Source organism: Rhinolophus hipposideros (genome assembly GCF_964194185.1).
Source record: "Rhinolophus hipposideros genome assembly, chromosome: 21".
Classification (NCBI taxonomy): domain Eukaryota; kingdom Metazoa; phylum Chordata; class Mammalia; order Chiroptera; family Rhinolophidae; genus Rhinolophus; species Rhinolophus hipposideros.
The window spans coordinates 44,841,047-44,855,161 of record NC_138067.1 but is presented as its reverse complement, the minus strand read 5'-3'; the positions used below and the strand labels follow the sequence as shown (position 1 = coordinate 44,855,161).

The 14,115-nt window shown below is 53.8% G+C and overlaps 1 protein-coding gene across 6 annotated transcripts in view; it reads left to right on the top strand.

The window, feature by feature from the left end:
* SHANK1 (SH3 and multiple ankyrin repeat domains 1) overlaps positions 1-14,115 on the top strand; it is a 44,299-nt gene that overhangs the window by 21,753 nt on the left and 8,431 nt on the right. For 5 of the 6 annotated variants that reach the window (XR_013992128.1, XM_081031128.1, XM_081031125.1 and 2 more), the window contains exons 15-22: positions 3,959-4,041; positions 4,249-4,373; positions 4,880-5,015; positions 5,273-5,353; positions 5,883-5,906; positions 6,099-6,167; positions 6,542-6,660; positions 12,996-13,092. Coding sequence is in view for 5 of the 6 variants with exons in the window: in XM_081031128.1 (XP_080887254.1) it covers positions 3,959-4,041; positions 4,249-4,373; positions 4,880-5,015; positions 5,273-5,353; positions 5,883-5,906; positions 6,099-6,167; positions 6,542-6,660; positions 12,996-13,092 (734 nt within the window). In the remaining variant the exon portion in view is untranslated. The remainder of the gene's footprint in view (positions 1-3,958; positions 4,042-4,248; positions 4,374-4,879; positions 5,016-5,272; positions 5,354-5,882; positions 5,907-6,098; positions 6,168-6,541; positions 6,661-12,995; positions 13,093-14,115) is intronic. The other variant, XM_081031127.1, reaches the window with a different exon arrangement.

The following is a 14,115-nucleotide window of genomic DNA, read 5'->3' as shown; positions in this document are numbered from 1 at the left end:
GTGAACAAGAGCTGGCCGCTGAGCTCCAGAGGCTTCCCAGGGTCGCTGAGAGATGGCCTGGGGGAGAGCATTGTGTGTGTTCCTGCAGGGCAGGTAGTCAGCAGTATAGAGCATGAATGGGGTGCTGCGTGGGTAGTGAAGACTGGAGCAGGGGGTGGGGTTAGAGGGTCTGGGTGGGAGGGTGTCAGGATGAGAATGGAACAGGGGAGAGTGGGGGATACGGGAGTCTGGGGAAATGGGGAATACCTGAGCGTGGAGTGTGCAGAGAAATGGGGTAAGGAGGGGATGCAGGAAAACGGGAAGATTTGGGGGTGGGGATTTAGGCAGTGTAGAGAGAGGGTGCAGGAAATGGAAATGAACTGCAGTTGCAAGTAACAGGAGGTGGAAAGGTGTGTGATGGAGTGAATTGAGGATGGTGAAGGAGGAAGAGGCTTTAAACGGGTGAGAGTGGGGGGGTGACTAGGGAGTATAAAAGGAACATAGGGTACTGGAGGGCACACAGTGGGGTTCCATGCAGAAATGCAGGCGGATGTGGAGTGGGATGAGGGCAAGGGAGGGGGCAGAGGGGACATGAGAGGAGGGAGACATCACAGAAGTCTCAGGAGGGCACTTTGGTTTGAAAGGGGATGTGGGTGTGTATAAGAGCAAAGTGGGGGGTGGAGGGATGGCCCCGTGGGTGTGATAAGGGGCCTTGGGAGTGAGGGCTGGCAGTGGGTTAGGGTGACATGCAGTTTTCAGGTGACATGGAGGAGTGGGGAGCAAGGTGCAGAGAGGGATGGGGGCACACACAGGAGTGAGGGAGAGGGAGTATAGAGTCACAGGAAGCTGGGAAGTTCAAGGAGAATGTAGTGGGATGAAGGAAACACTACATACAGCTGGGGATTAGGTGAGAAAGTCACAAGAGTGGGGAGGAGACAGGAGTGTGTACCTGATGGGGACATTGGGGAGGGAGGGACAGAGGGGCGTGCTGTGATGATCTAGGTGTTTGGACATTATTGGGGGCTAGGGGTCGCCTGTCGGGATTCAATCTTGGCTTTGACACTTCTCTAGCCTGGTGTGATCTTGAGCAAGTTATTTCTCTGTGCCTCAGTTTCCTCATATATAAAATGGGAACAATAATAGTCAATCCCTATCCCCCAGGGATGTTGGGAGGACTAAATGAATAAATAAATGTACAGTACTTGGAACTGTGTCCGGCATTCAGCGGTGGTTCAATAATGTCACCCGTTGTTATTGTGCTATGGCACAGCCTGAGACAAATTTCACGCAGTGGAGGGGTGCTCATGGTGGTGAACTTGGGGCAGATGTATCTGTGCTGGGGCATTTGGGTGCTGTGGAGTGAGTGGAGGGTATTACTTCTGCAGTGGCCCAGGTATTTTCTTGGAGATTGTTGAAGGACATTATGCGCTGTGTGGTCTCAGGCAAATTGCTTACCTTTTGTGGGTCTCTGTTTCCTCACTTGCAAAGTGGAAATAGTGCTCATATCTACTTCAGAGACTGGCTGTGGGGGACAGTTGAGTTATTTCGCTGTGAAGGCTTCAAATACTGCCTCACACGTAGCAAGTGCTTCTTCCTGGCATTTAGTGGATATGGGAGTTTTATTGAATTATAACTGGAGAATGGGGTATTTGGAGAGGGCCTATGTATGGGGCGTCAGGATAATGTGGGGGTAAAAGAGAGGTTCCAGGGGCAGGGGAAAGATGTGGGAAACGTCGGGGTTTGTGTCATGAATGAAGGAAAGTGAAACTGCTGTAAATGAGAAATAAAGGAGAACTGAAGGGCACTGCTGGCCATTGGGGGGGGTGCTGGAGGTCTGGAAGGGACATGGGGGCAGCAAGGACATGAGGGCTTAGAGGAGGTTGTTCGGGTATGTGGTGTGGGGACAAAGGTGGGACAAGGGCATCACAGAGTGCATGGTCAGCAGCAGGGAGCTCTGACTTCTCCACCAATTTCTCCTGGCCTTGTCCATTCGTTGTTTGAGCCTTCTTGGCCTCCTTCCTGCCCTCTTCTCTCTTTCCATTCCCTCCCTCCCTCCTTTCAACCCCTTCCCTACTCTTCTCACACCCCCTCCACCCAGCTACCAAGGTGGCCCATCCTTGGGTTGAATATATGATCAGGAGGATATGGGTGTGGTGTGGACCTGTTTGCAGGACCATGGTGAGCTTGGAGCAGGGACAGTGGCTGGGGTGAGACTATGTGTCCACGTGTGCTGTTGAGCACACCGAGTTACAGTGAGGGGGGCTGGGCAGAGCTGGCATAAGGGTGCATGTGCAGAACACTGGCTGTGGTACAAAATATGGGATTTGACAGTGGAAGTCGTGGGAGAGTCATGGGAGAATACAGGGGTGCTTGTGTGGTGTTGGTGGGGTGCCGAAATACAGTGAGAGCACATTAGAGACCATTGGTGTGTGCTGGGATGTGTTCAGGGGGCATGTTATGGTGATATACTGAGATCCGAGTAGGGGGGAGCTACTGGAGCATACTGGGAAGTGTGGGGGTGTTACTGAAATATACTGGAGTATTCCTGGAGGGCTGTTCTGCGGAAGCTGTGGGGTAGCTAATTGGAGTGCACAGGGAGCATGCTGGGCTGTTCCTGGAGTGTGGTGGGGCCGGTGGAGGTTATTGGAATATGCTAAGGGGCTCTGCCTGCCCACTGGGCGGGCTGCACACAGGACTGCAGGGTGCTGGGGTGCAGCCGGCCATGCGCTCCGCTGGATCTTGGTGTTCTGGGGCATTCCAAAGGAAGTGGGGTTGGAGCCAGGGTGTTTGGGTATTCCTGCTGTATATGGGGTGACTGGAATGGAAGAGACCTGTGACCTTCAGATACCATGGTGATATCAAGGTTTGGGGACTGCATCGGAGGGAGCCCCTGCAGGTGTTGACATGCATGGGGGATGTGTGTGTTTAATGGGTGTGTGAGCGTCACCTCCATGTGCTGGCAGGCTTTGGAGGCCTTCCTGGCAGCCATCCCCATCTTCACAGGGGGTTTGCATTTTACCACACTCTACCCACTGCATGGAGGAGATACATTTGAGACACACTGGGGAGTACAGAAGTCAGTGCTGTCCACTAGAAATGTCCGTGGCGATGGAAATGTTCCGTATCTGCACTGTCCAGCATGCCGGCCACCAGCTTCACGTGGCTACTGGGCACTTTGAAATGTGGCGAGGGACACTGAGGGACTGAATCGTTCTCAATGTCATCTTTAACTAATTTGCATATACATCGCCACATGCAGCTCGTAGCCACCATGTTGGACCTTGCAGAATAAGCAAAGTTACAATCAATATGCGTGGGGACCTGAGGAGGTGTTACTGTAGTATATTCCTATAGTGTATATATAGTCACGGACTTGGGAGGGCGATCATCAAAATACATGTGTCCTCTTGACTTAACTTGACCAGAGACAGCGAAGGAGTTCTACTGAGCGCATAGGATGTGGCGGGCACTCTGCTGAACACTCCATGTCCTAAGCTACTATGGTAATCCTGTCGGGTAGAGCCTTCCATTGCCCCCGCCCGCCCCCATTCTAGATGCGGAAACTGAGACCCAAGAGGTTAAAGTCTGGGCTCAAGTTCGCAGACAGGAGGTGGCTAGCAGGGCTCCCAGCCAGGCTGTCTGCTGAGGTGATGGTGTCCCTCCCCATCTCTCGCACTGTGCCTGGCGCACAGTGGGCTTGGTAACTGCTTGCTGAATGGATGGGTGGATGGGTGCACGGATGGATGAATGAGGAAAGAGTGAGTGGGAGAGCAGGCACTCTGGGCTCGCGGGGGAGGCCTGTCAGGGCTGCTGTGAGCAAACGTTCATTCCCAGAGTGGGTGAGGAAGATCCTAGGGGGCGGGGTGAATGGTCCTGGAGCAGGGGATCAGGTCACTGGGTTGCCCGCTGGCTCAGTGTCTCATGATCCCTTCTCCGCCTGCCCCACCCCCGCCCCTCCCTCCCCTCCCCTCCCCTCCAGCGATTACATCATTAAGGAGAAGACGGTATTGCTGCAGAAGAAGGACAGTGAGGGGTTTGGGTTCGTGCTCCGGGGGGCCAAGGGTGAGTGCCGGCCGGGAGGGGACGGGAGAAGGGCTGTGTGACCCAGGGGGATGGATAGGGGAAGGGACCCCAGCCTTCCCACCACCCCACCTCCGGGTGCTGGTCCCTCAGCTACCGTGAAGCCTCTGTGACTTGGGTCTGAGCCCCATCCCCTGCTCGGCCTCTCCACCCCCCGCCCCCGACCCCGCCGGCTCCTCCCATCTGCAGCGCAGACCCCCATCGAGGAGTTCACCCCCACCCCGGCCTTCCCGGCACTGCAGTACCTGGAGTCTGTGGACGAGGGTGGTGTGGCATGGCGCGCCGGACTGCGAATGGGAGACTTCCTCATCGAGGTGAGGCCTGGTCCCCAGCCCCAGCCTCCAGCCCGCCTTCCACAGACACTCCTCTCTCTCCTGGATCCCTGGTGACAAATCCCAAGGCCCTTTGTAATCCACACCAGGATATGGCTGCCCAAGTCCAGATTCTCCTCTGGCACCAGGCTTCCTAGCTTCTACTTTCTTCACAGATTTAATCCGAAGGCCTTTCTGAAGTATCTCAAAAGATGACAGAGCTGCCCCCAGCATGCACTCACACACACACACTCTCTCAATGCAAGGGGGTCAAGGAGGGAGAGAGGGGTGAATAGGGTGGTCCTAACCCCTTGCCCCACCCTGAGGCCAGGAGAGTTACAAGAACAGAGAGGTGGGGCTTTGCAAGAGAAGGGGGTGGTGGGGAGGGTCAGAGGGTGGGACAAGTGGCCTACAGTACAAGGCAGGAGGCCACTTTGCTGGGGACTCTGAAGCTGAACGCACCCCTCCCTCACCTACTGGGTGTGGTTTGGGGGCTGTCTGTGCCATAGGTGAATGGGCAGAATGTGGTGAAGGTTGGCCACCGACAGGTGGTGAACATGATTCGCCAAGGGGGCAACACGCTGATGGTCAAGGTGGTGATGGTCACCAGGCATCCGGACATGGATGAGGCTGTCCACAAGAAAGGTGCTCCTCCCCCACGTGTGCGGCCAGGCCTGGCACTCCACTGCCACCAGACTAAGACCCTCAGAAACCCCGATGGCGGGTGTTCCCTTCCCTAAGGCTGCTTGTTCATGACCCTTATGGGGAGAAACTGAGGCAGGGAGGCTTCAGCATGCTGGTGGTGGCTATTCTCTGAGCTCTGGGAGCACTTTGGTGGTGGGGAGGGGTGATGCGGTTCTCCCCATGGTACTGATGCCTGACCCCCACTGTCACCTTTGCAGCACCGCAGCAGGCTAAGCGGCTCCCGCCCCCAGCCATCTCCCTGCGTTCCAAGTCCATGACCTCAGAGCTGGAGGAGATGGGTGAGCCTGTGGGGCTGCTGGGCCCAGGTGCTGGGAGGGAGAGGAGCAGAGGGGCGGGACCGTCCCTTGAGTTTGTTAGTGTTGTTAGTGACCAGGGGTCCTGTCCTCATCCTGTCCCCGTCCACGGGCCAGACTCTCTCTGGCCTGCGTGTGTGTCGCTGGGAAAAGGCGTCTGAGAGTCGATTTACCTCTGTCCTCTTGTATCTGTTTCTCTGTCGGGGTCTCTCTGGGTCTGTATGTCCCTCTCTGCGGGTCCCTGTTTCTTTTCTAGCCCCTATCTATTCCTCCACCCCGTTCTCCATTATCCACCACCAGCTCCCCCAACCCCCACTAACAGGAAGGAAGGCGAGCCCCTTCCTCCAGTCAGAGTGGACCTGGAGGGTCCGATTTCCCCTGACAGGGGCGGGTCGGGCAGCTGACTGCCCCCAGCCCAGGGCCCTGAGGGAGGCGGGCGTTCCAGACAGGGGGCCCCTCGCCTCCCCCTGAAGTCCTAACTCTTGACTCCTCTACTGCCTCTCCCCCGGGCTAGTCTCCCCCTGGAAGAAGAAGAGTGGTGAGTGGGCACAGGACTGGCGGGAGGGGACCCCGTCCCGATTCCGCCGGCGGACTCGCCCCTCCCCGCCCCCGGCCCCTCACTGCCCCACTCGCGCTTGCGCACGCACGCTGGCCACGCCCACGGGCCGAGCCCGCTCCGCCCCGCCCTCCGGGAATGCCCCCGGGTTTCAGCCGCATCCTTTGCCCACAGAGTATGAGCAGCAGCCTGCGCCAGTGCCCAGCATGGAGAAAAAGCGGACCGTGTATCAGATGGCGCTCAGTAAGATAGCCCAGCCTTGCTCCCCGCGCTGCCCAGGGCCCCTGACCCCACGCTGCCTGGGGTGCCGCTACTACTCTGTCCATCTTCCCGCCAGCTGATCGCCCCCTTACCCCACCAAGTCTGAGCTCCCATCTCTGTCTTCCACCTTCCCTGCCATGATGGCTGTCCTGTTCGCCACCCTCACCCCTTCCCATCACTGGGTCCTGCCTCCTGGGCTGGAGATTATCAGGGCCGCCCATCCACCGGGGAGGAGACAGGGGTGTCCTTTTCTGGTTCTTACAAGACACTATGTGGGCTCTGGGCAGCTCTGTCTCTGCGCATGGCCAAAGCAATTTTAATTTCACTGTCCCCACCCCTTTTCTGCCTCCCCCTAGACAAACTGGATGAAATTCTGGCAGCAGCTCAGCAGACCATCAGTGCAAGCGAGAGTCCTGGACCTGGTGGCCTGGCATCTCTGGGAAAACACCGGCCCAAAGGCTTCTTTGCCACTGAGGTAGGCGGCCTGGTCTGGGGAACTGGGGTCTTGGGGGTAGGAAGCTTGAAGGGGGTGCATAGATCAACCTGGAGCCTCCATCCCTGTCTTTGCAAACCCTGCCTGACCCCCTGTGTTTAATGCCACCCCTGAAGGGCCACCACCCTTTCTGCGGTCCACTCTGGGGCCTCCTTTCCTCTCTGCCTATCCTCTTCCCTCTTATTCTATCCCCAGATCCTGTCTCCTTACTCCACTCTCCATTCCTGCTACTCACGCTCACTCCCTCTCTTGTCCCACCTCTTTCTGACCGCCTCTGTCCCACCTCAAGAGTCTCAGGGAAGGTAAAATGATGTCATGATGGATATTCGTGGCACAGACCCAGCACATAATAATAGGTGTTCAACAAGTGGTAGTTATTAAAATATTAATCATATCTCTGCCTCGCCTCTGCCCGCTTTTTCCTATGACAGAGGCTAACCCACCGTGGGTGTTGATCATATTTTGGACACTACGTTTTACATGGATTATCTCGTTCATTTCTTAGAACCTGTGAGTTATGTATAACACCCATTTACAGAGAGCAAACTGAGGCTCAGAAAGGAGGCTGGGATTTCAACCCAGGCAGTCAGGCAACTGGGTCCATGGTCCAGACACAGCCCTGGCTCTTCTGGTGGGTCCCCGTTGGACCCTCCCTGGCTGTTGTCCCCGTTGGGCTGTACCCCTTCATGGGAACACATCCCCCACCAGGTCTGCCAGCTCTTTCCCCCACCCTCCAGAGGTCACCTCTGTGCTACTTCTCTCTTAGCACTTCCTTCTCTGCCCAGGCCCTACTTTCTGACCCTGTCCTCCAAACCCCTCTTCTCACAGGCCACACCTACCACCTGGTGACCAAGGGGCCATTTATCCTAAAACTAGGTTCTTTGGCTCTTGGGGGGCTGTGGTCCCCTTTGGTGGGCTGGCATAGAGCTGAGAATTATGCTTATAAAAGCATACAGTCAAATACACAAGGTAACAAAAGAAGCCAGTTACACTGAAATGCAGTTATCAAAATATTTTTAAAAAGCAAATTTGTGATATAGGAATATGGGTGCCTTTTTGTCAACACACTAGCCAGCAAGATCACGTGGTGGATGGATCTTAACTACTCTTAACTTCAAAGACATGAGGCGCATAAACACTGTTTTGAGAAACTGCAGCCAGTGAGATGGGATATGGAAATATCTGATTTCTGTTGGGGGTACAGTCATACACAGGTCTTGCTAACACTAGCATGCTTTGTGGCCGACATGTTTAATTGAGGAAATGTTGCACTTTAAACAATAAAGATGTAATTTTTCTCCCATCCAAGTGCATATGCCCCCTGAAGTCTGTCCGCAGCCCTCCTACAAGTTTGACTACCTACTCTAGAGGGTCTGCTACTTTTACAAGAAGCAAACGCAAGTGGCACATTTTGTTCCTGGACTCCTAGAATTTCTTTCTGCTTTAGAGGCTGAGGGTCGTTGGCCACTTTTCAGGGCTTGGCAGAGTGCCCTGCATGCAGTAGATCCTCATTTCACCCCTGTCCTTGGTTTCACAAGGAATTGGAGGTCCCTGGGGCTGTGAGGGTCATCTTCTGTGTCCACTTCCCCCAACCCCTAAGGTCAGTGTAAGAATTACAAGTGCACGGGCCGCCACAGAACCAGGCAGACCTGCCTTCAAATTCTGACTTCTAACTTACTGTGTCACTTGGACCATACTACTTAGTTTCTCTGTATCTCAGTGTCCTGTTCTGTAAAATGGGACTAAAGCAAGTATTGCTGGTTCTTAAGAGGACGGAATGATAGCAGCTCCTAGCACAGCAGGCTCTCGACAGATGCTGAGCCACCCTGGGCCATAAAGTAACAAACTGGAGACCCCACTGGGACTCAGGCCCCCCGGAGGCCCCACCGTAGCATGTCAGGCTCAGTGCAGAGTCTGCAATACACATTAGGGCATTTATTCTATGAATGTGTAGAGCTCCCACGATGTGCCAGGCAGCCCCAAGGTGCCAGCCTTTCCCTGTGTTACAGGATAGACAAGATCCCAACCCTCACAGACTTCACCGTCAGAGCTCCAAAGACACCCCCAGATGGGCCCAGACAGTGGCCAATAATAACACCAGTTGCCTGCCTGCCCCCACTCACCTGAGGTTTTCTATGGGGCCTCCCTTCTCTCCAGGTCCTGGTGGCAGTGGTCTTTTTCCCTGTTGGACCTCCCCTTTTCTTGTCTCCCTCTTGGGCCTGTACCTGGGCCTTCCCCAAGCCCTCCCTGTCATGTTGGGGGCTCTCTCTTCCCCTTCCCACCAGCTGTCCTGACCTTTCTCACCCTTAGTCAACACAGGGGCCCCTTCTTGATATTCCGTGTCTCCTTTCCATGGGTGGTCTTGTCCTCCTCTCCCATTTGTTTCAGTTTCTGTTCCCTCTTTGCTCTCCCGCTTGAATCCCTCTGCACCTAGACCAGAGGGGGCAAGCACGCAGTGTGGGGCCCAGTGGGGCCCCAAGGCCTCTTTTATTGGACCTGTACAACAGTGAGCAAGAGCAAACTATTACCCAAGACTGCTTAAAAACTTAAGAATTGGGAGATGCCAGCCCTCCCTGAAAGACATACCTCTGCATAAAACTTAAGGGGGTGGGGAAGACCCGCAGATGCCAACAGTGGGGGTGCAGACCCCAGGCTGATCCAGTGTAAGTCAGGGTGCCTCTTGGGCCTGTCTCCTCCCAGGGCTCTGCTGTCCGTGCTTCTATCCTCCCCAAAGTGTGGCTTTGGTTTTCTCAGTTACTGACTGCTGCCTGGTCACTGACCCCCAAGGGGTCCCCTTCTTCCCCCTCCCCAGTCTCTGTATGGGTGCAGGTTTCAGCCTTTCTCTGGACTCTTTTTCTCCCTCTAATTATTTTTATCACACCCTCTCGGCTGCATTCTCTGCCTCTATCTTGCCCCTCTGGGACAGCTCCAGCCATCTCCATCTTAGGACCTCTCAGGACCGACTTTCTCTCCCTCCTTTGGACCTGCATCTCTGTCTCTGTCTCCCTCATCTATGTCGTTGTCTATATGTGTCTTTCCATCTGTCACCCCCTCTACTCTCTCTCCTTTGACCCCTTTCAGGGGCTCTCTCCCTGGCACGAATTTCCTAGCCCATCGTCAGCCTCCAGCCTGTGCTCAGCAGCAGGCACACACTCTGCTACTGAGGCACCAGACCCAGGGCTGACCCAGGAGGAGGATGGACCTCTGGCCGACTCGCTGGGGAGGAGTCTGCTGGGCAGTCAGTGACGTTATGTGCACCTGGTGCGCTGATTGGCTGCCTCCCCGCGGGAGAGGAGGCTCCGGGTTTGTTGATGGACGTCAGCCTGTCCCGCCTTGAATCAGTCTGCCCCTTCGGCAGTCAGTTCCACTGCCTCTTCAGATGCTTTCATGGCTCCTGGGTCAGTCTGACATCTCCTGTGCTATTCAGACCCCTGTTACAACATCAAGCTAACCCATTATTTGATCCCTCCTTCCAATTCAAAGTGTCTTCTGTCAGTTTGCAAATCTGGTGCCTCTCCCTTCATTCTGCACCCTCTTCAGTTAGGGGCACCATTCCTCTATCACTCTGAGTCCTCCTCTCTCTTTGACCCCTCTCCTGTCACTCTGACTCCCATCCTGTCACGCTAACCCTTCTCCTGTCACTCTGACCCGTCCCTCATCACTCTGACCACCACCCATGCCTCATGCAGGAGGTTTCCTCCACCTTCCTTCCCTCCTCCCAGTTATGCCCTTGCCCGCCCTCCCCAGCCTGGGTGCTACTCAGTGGCTCTCCAGCCTGCTTCTGCCCCTCAGTGGTCCTTGCAACCTTTCCGACTGGTCACACCCCTTTTCTTCACTCTTTGTAACCCTTTCTTCTTCCCTCTTATTTAAGCTGAGGATTTTCTAACCACTCCAGTTTGTTTTCTCCAATGGCTCTATAACGTTCTCCTTACTCACCGGCTGACCTAGGACATGACTTTTCTCCTTTGGTCTAGCCTCTTTTGCAATCATTAAAACAGGTGTAATCAACCTAACACACAAGTTGAGGATTCAGTGAGGATTTATGCGTAAAGCAGATGGCAAAGTGGTTTGCACAAAAATGGCTCCCTTCATTTTTCATTGCTCTCTCTCTCTCTCTCTTCTCTCTCTCTCTCTCTCTCTCTCTCTCTCTCTCTCTCTCTCTCTCTCTCTCTCTCTCTCTCGGCACCGCCACACAGTCTCTCTGTCTTTTGGGGGTTCGGCTTCTTAATACCACACAGATCATTACGAGCTGCAGGACAGGATGGAAAACCAAGCAGGGTGGGTGTTTGGCTGAGGCTTAGGGAGAAAGGGCTTAAAGAGAATGTTTGAGAAAAACATTTGGCAAAGTCAGGAAGGGTTGGCAGGCTGAGAAACCTGCTCTGAGAAGAGCAGAATGGGAGGAAAGCAGTGAAATGGGGGTGTGTTCAGGAGACACTTCCTGACTCCTTCTCGGGGCCAACCCTGTGGTGTTTCATGGGGATGTTCAGGAACAGGACCGGGGTTTTGCCTTCAGGACGCTCCCTCCATCTTTTCAGGGTGCCCTGTATCGCTTCCAATCAGTCCTTCATGCTACAAATATTTATTCAACACCTACTATGTGCTAGACCTGCTTCTGGGCTCTGGGGGTGTAGGAGTGAACCAGTCAGACAAGGTCACTTCCCTCAGAAAAGTTACATTTTAGGGGGATTTTGCACAATTGGGTTCTGCTGTATGTAAGAGAAACCGCCAAATAACAGTGCCGGACGTTGGCTCTTTCTTAGTCACTTGTTCATTTGACAAGAACTTGCAGAGCATTAGGCCCTGTTTAGGGACTGGGGACCCAGCAGGGAACAAGACCAACAAAGTCGCCACCCACAGGCAGGCTGCATTACGACTTCCTTGGATCTTTGGCAATTTTGCCTTCGTGAGCATCCCCTTCCTAAAAATAAAAAAATAAAAATAGTTTAAAAATCTATATTTTATGACTGTGTTGATACAAAGATGAATATTATTCAAGTTGGATTATAGTCTTTTCTTTTTCCCTTCTGATTTTAAAAGAAATGAAAACATTTCCCCTAAAAGTATTGTGGGCCCTAGGCACTGTCCCCTTGCTGCTTGGGACAATATATGCTGCCTTCAGGGAGCTGACATTCTAGGTGGGAGACAGACAATAAACAAGCAAACCAGATCATTTCCAATGGAGAGAAAACTGGACAGGGACATGCAATAGACAGTGATGGGAGGGGACAGTGGAGTGGAGAACTTAAAGATGGAAAGAATCTGGACGATTAGGGGAAAACCATTGTAGAGAGAAGATCCAGGGCTTGCAAGTGTTCTGAAGGACCTTGGGGCATTGGAGGAGCAGGGAAAGGGGGGACGTGGTGAGACCAGACTGAGCAAAAAGGAGATGCAGGCGGGACTACATCGTCCGGGACGTCTGAATCTGGGTCTCAGACAATCAGAGCCAGACAAAAGGATTCTTGTGCGAACAGTTCTCTGAGGGGGAACCTGTCACAGAGTGAGGCAGGCAGGATAGGCTGTGGAGAAAGACAGCAAACCTGGTTCCTGCTGGAGTCCACCTTCAGTCTGATCCCTCAGGGAGCTCTGGAGAGTGAAATGCACGAGGGAGTTGATCCTGCAGCGGACCTCCACGTCCGTCAGTCTTTGGCTGTGGGTGGCTCCCAGGAGTGGGGGCATGTCACTGTTTGGGCACATCAGATCCTTTGGGAGAGGGTGATTCTCCAGAGCAGGCGGCAGGTGACACTCACAGCAGCTGGGGATGAGCACAGCATCGCAGCCAAGGGGATCTGGGTGGGTACCAGCAGAGCGTCTTGAAGACCAGAGGTCAAATCCCCTGTTAATTGTGGTGTGATATAACTGTAGGATTTTAAGCAGGGCAATAGCATGACCTGAATTTATTTTTGAAGATTCCTCTGACTTTGGGAAGCAGACCATAAAGGGGTGGAGGAACAAGGGTGGCACCAGGGAGACAAGGGAAGAGGCTACTGCAGCCATCGGGCAAGTGATGGTGGTGACTTGGACCTGGGAAGTGACAGCAAGAATGGAGAAAAGTACCCAGATGAGTGATCAACATGGAAAGTAGAGCAAACGGAGTTGACTGAAAATATGCTTTTTCTTTCTTTCTCCCCGCTGCCTGGACTCAGAAAGCCCACCCCCCACCCCAGATTCCTTTTTACCTCCTCTACTCCCCTCTCCCTTCCTGCAGAGGCTTGGAGGAGGAATGGGGGCTGGCCTTGCGGGGAAGCCTTGGCTCTCCAGGCCCTGACTGATCTCTCTGCTGTCTTATCTCTCTCCTCCCACTGACTGCCACCCCGAAGTCGAGCTTCGATCCCCACCACCGCTCACAGCCAAGTTACGAACGTCCTTCTTACCTGCCTCCAGGACCTGGGTTTATGCTCCGACAAAAATCTATCGGTATGTCACTGAAGGGTGGGTATAAGGGATGCCGGTGGGGGAATGGGAGGCTGGGAGGGTGACAGTGTACAGTGGGGGAAAGAGGGGCCTGGAAATGTTCTCTTCTACTTCCATACGTGACCACATTTCCACCAAGTCAGAGAACTCAGGCTTTGCTGTTGGGCAAACCTGGGTTTGAATCCTGGCTCTTGTCCATCCCAGCTGTATAACCTGGGGCAGGTGGCTGTACCTCTCTGGGCCTCAGGTTCTTCATCGTGAAGATGAGGAGATTATTGGCCCTCTCTGGATGCAATGAGTCAAAGGCCCCACCACAAATCCTGGTTCCTTCTCTCTTATACCTGACTCCATTCATTTACTCATTTATTCCACAAATGTTTAATGAGTACTACCATATTCTAGGCTAGACTTCAGGAGATATGTCAGTGAACAAAACAGACTAAACAGTCCTGCCCTCGTGGAGCTTACATGAGGGGAAGACCGACAACAGATTATAAGGATACGAAACAAGAACATTGCATAGTATGTTAACTGTGCTAAGTGCTATGGAAAAATAGAAAAAGAGAGGTCAGGACTGCTGGCGGGGGCGGGTTTGAGTTGAAATGGGAGATGAAGCAGGGAGCCTTGGGGATATACATGCGTAAGGTGTTCCAGGCAGAAGCAGCAGCCAGTGCAAAGGTCCTGAGGTAAGACTGAGTTGCTGTTTGCTCCGCTGGAAGATACCGTGGGGTGGGAGGAGATCAGGAGCTCAAGTGGGGGCCTGCTGGGTTTGAGATGCCAGTGAGACATCAAGTGGATGCAGCATTTGGATTTAGGAGCCTGGAGCTCAGGGGTAAAGGATAGGGCCCAAGGCAGAGGTCTTCAGCAGAGAAGTAGTGAATGAAACCATGCCACTGGTTGTAATTGTCAAGGGAAAAAGAGAGTAGTCAGAAGCGAGAAGAGGGTCCAAGACTGAGCCCTGACAGTTGATAGATAAGCAGGCGAAAGATTTCATTCCACACTCTTCTCTGAGTCGTCATCTTGCTG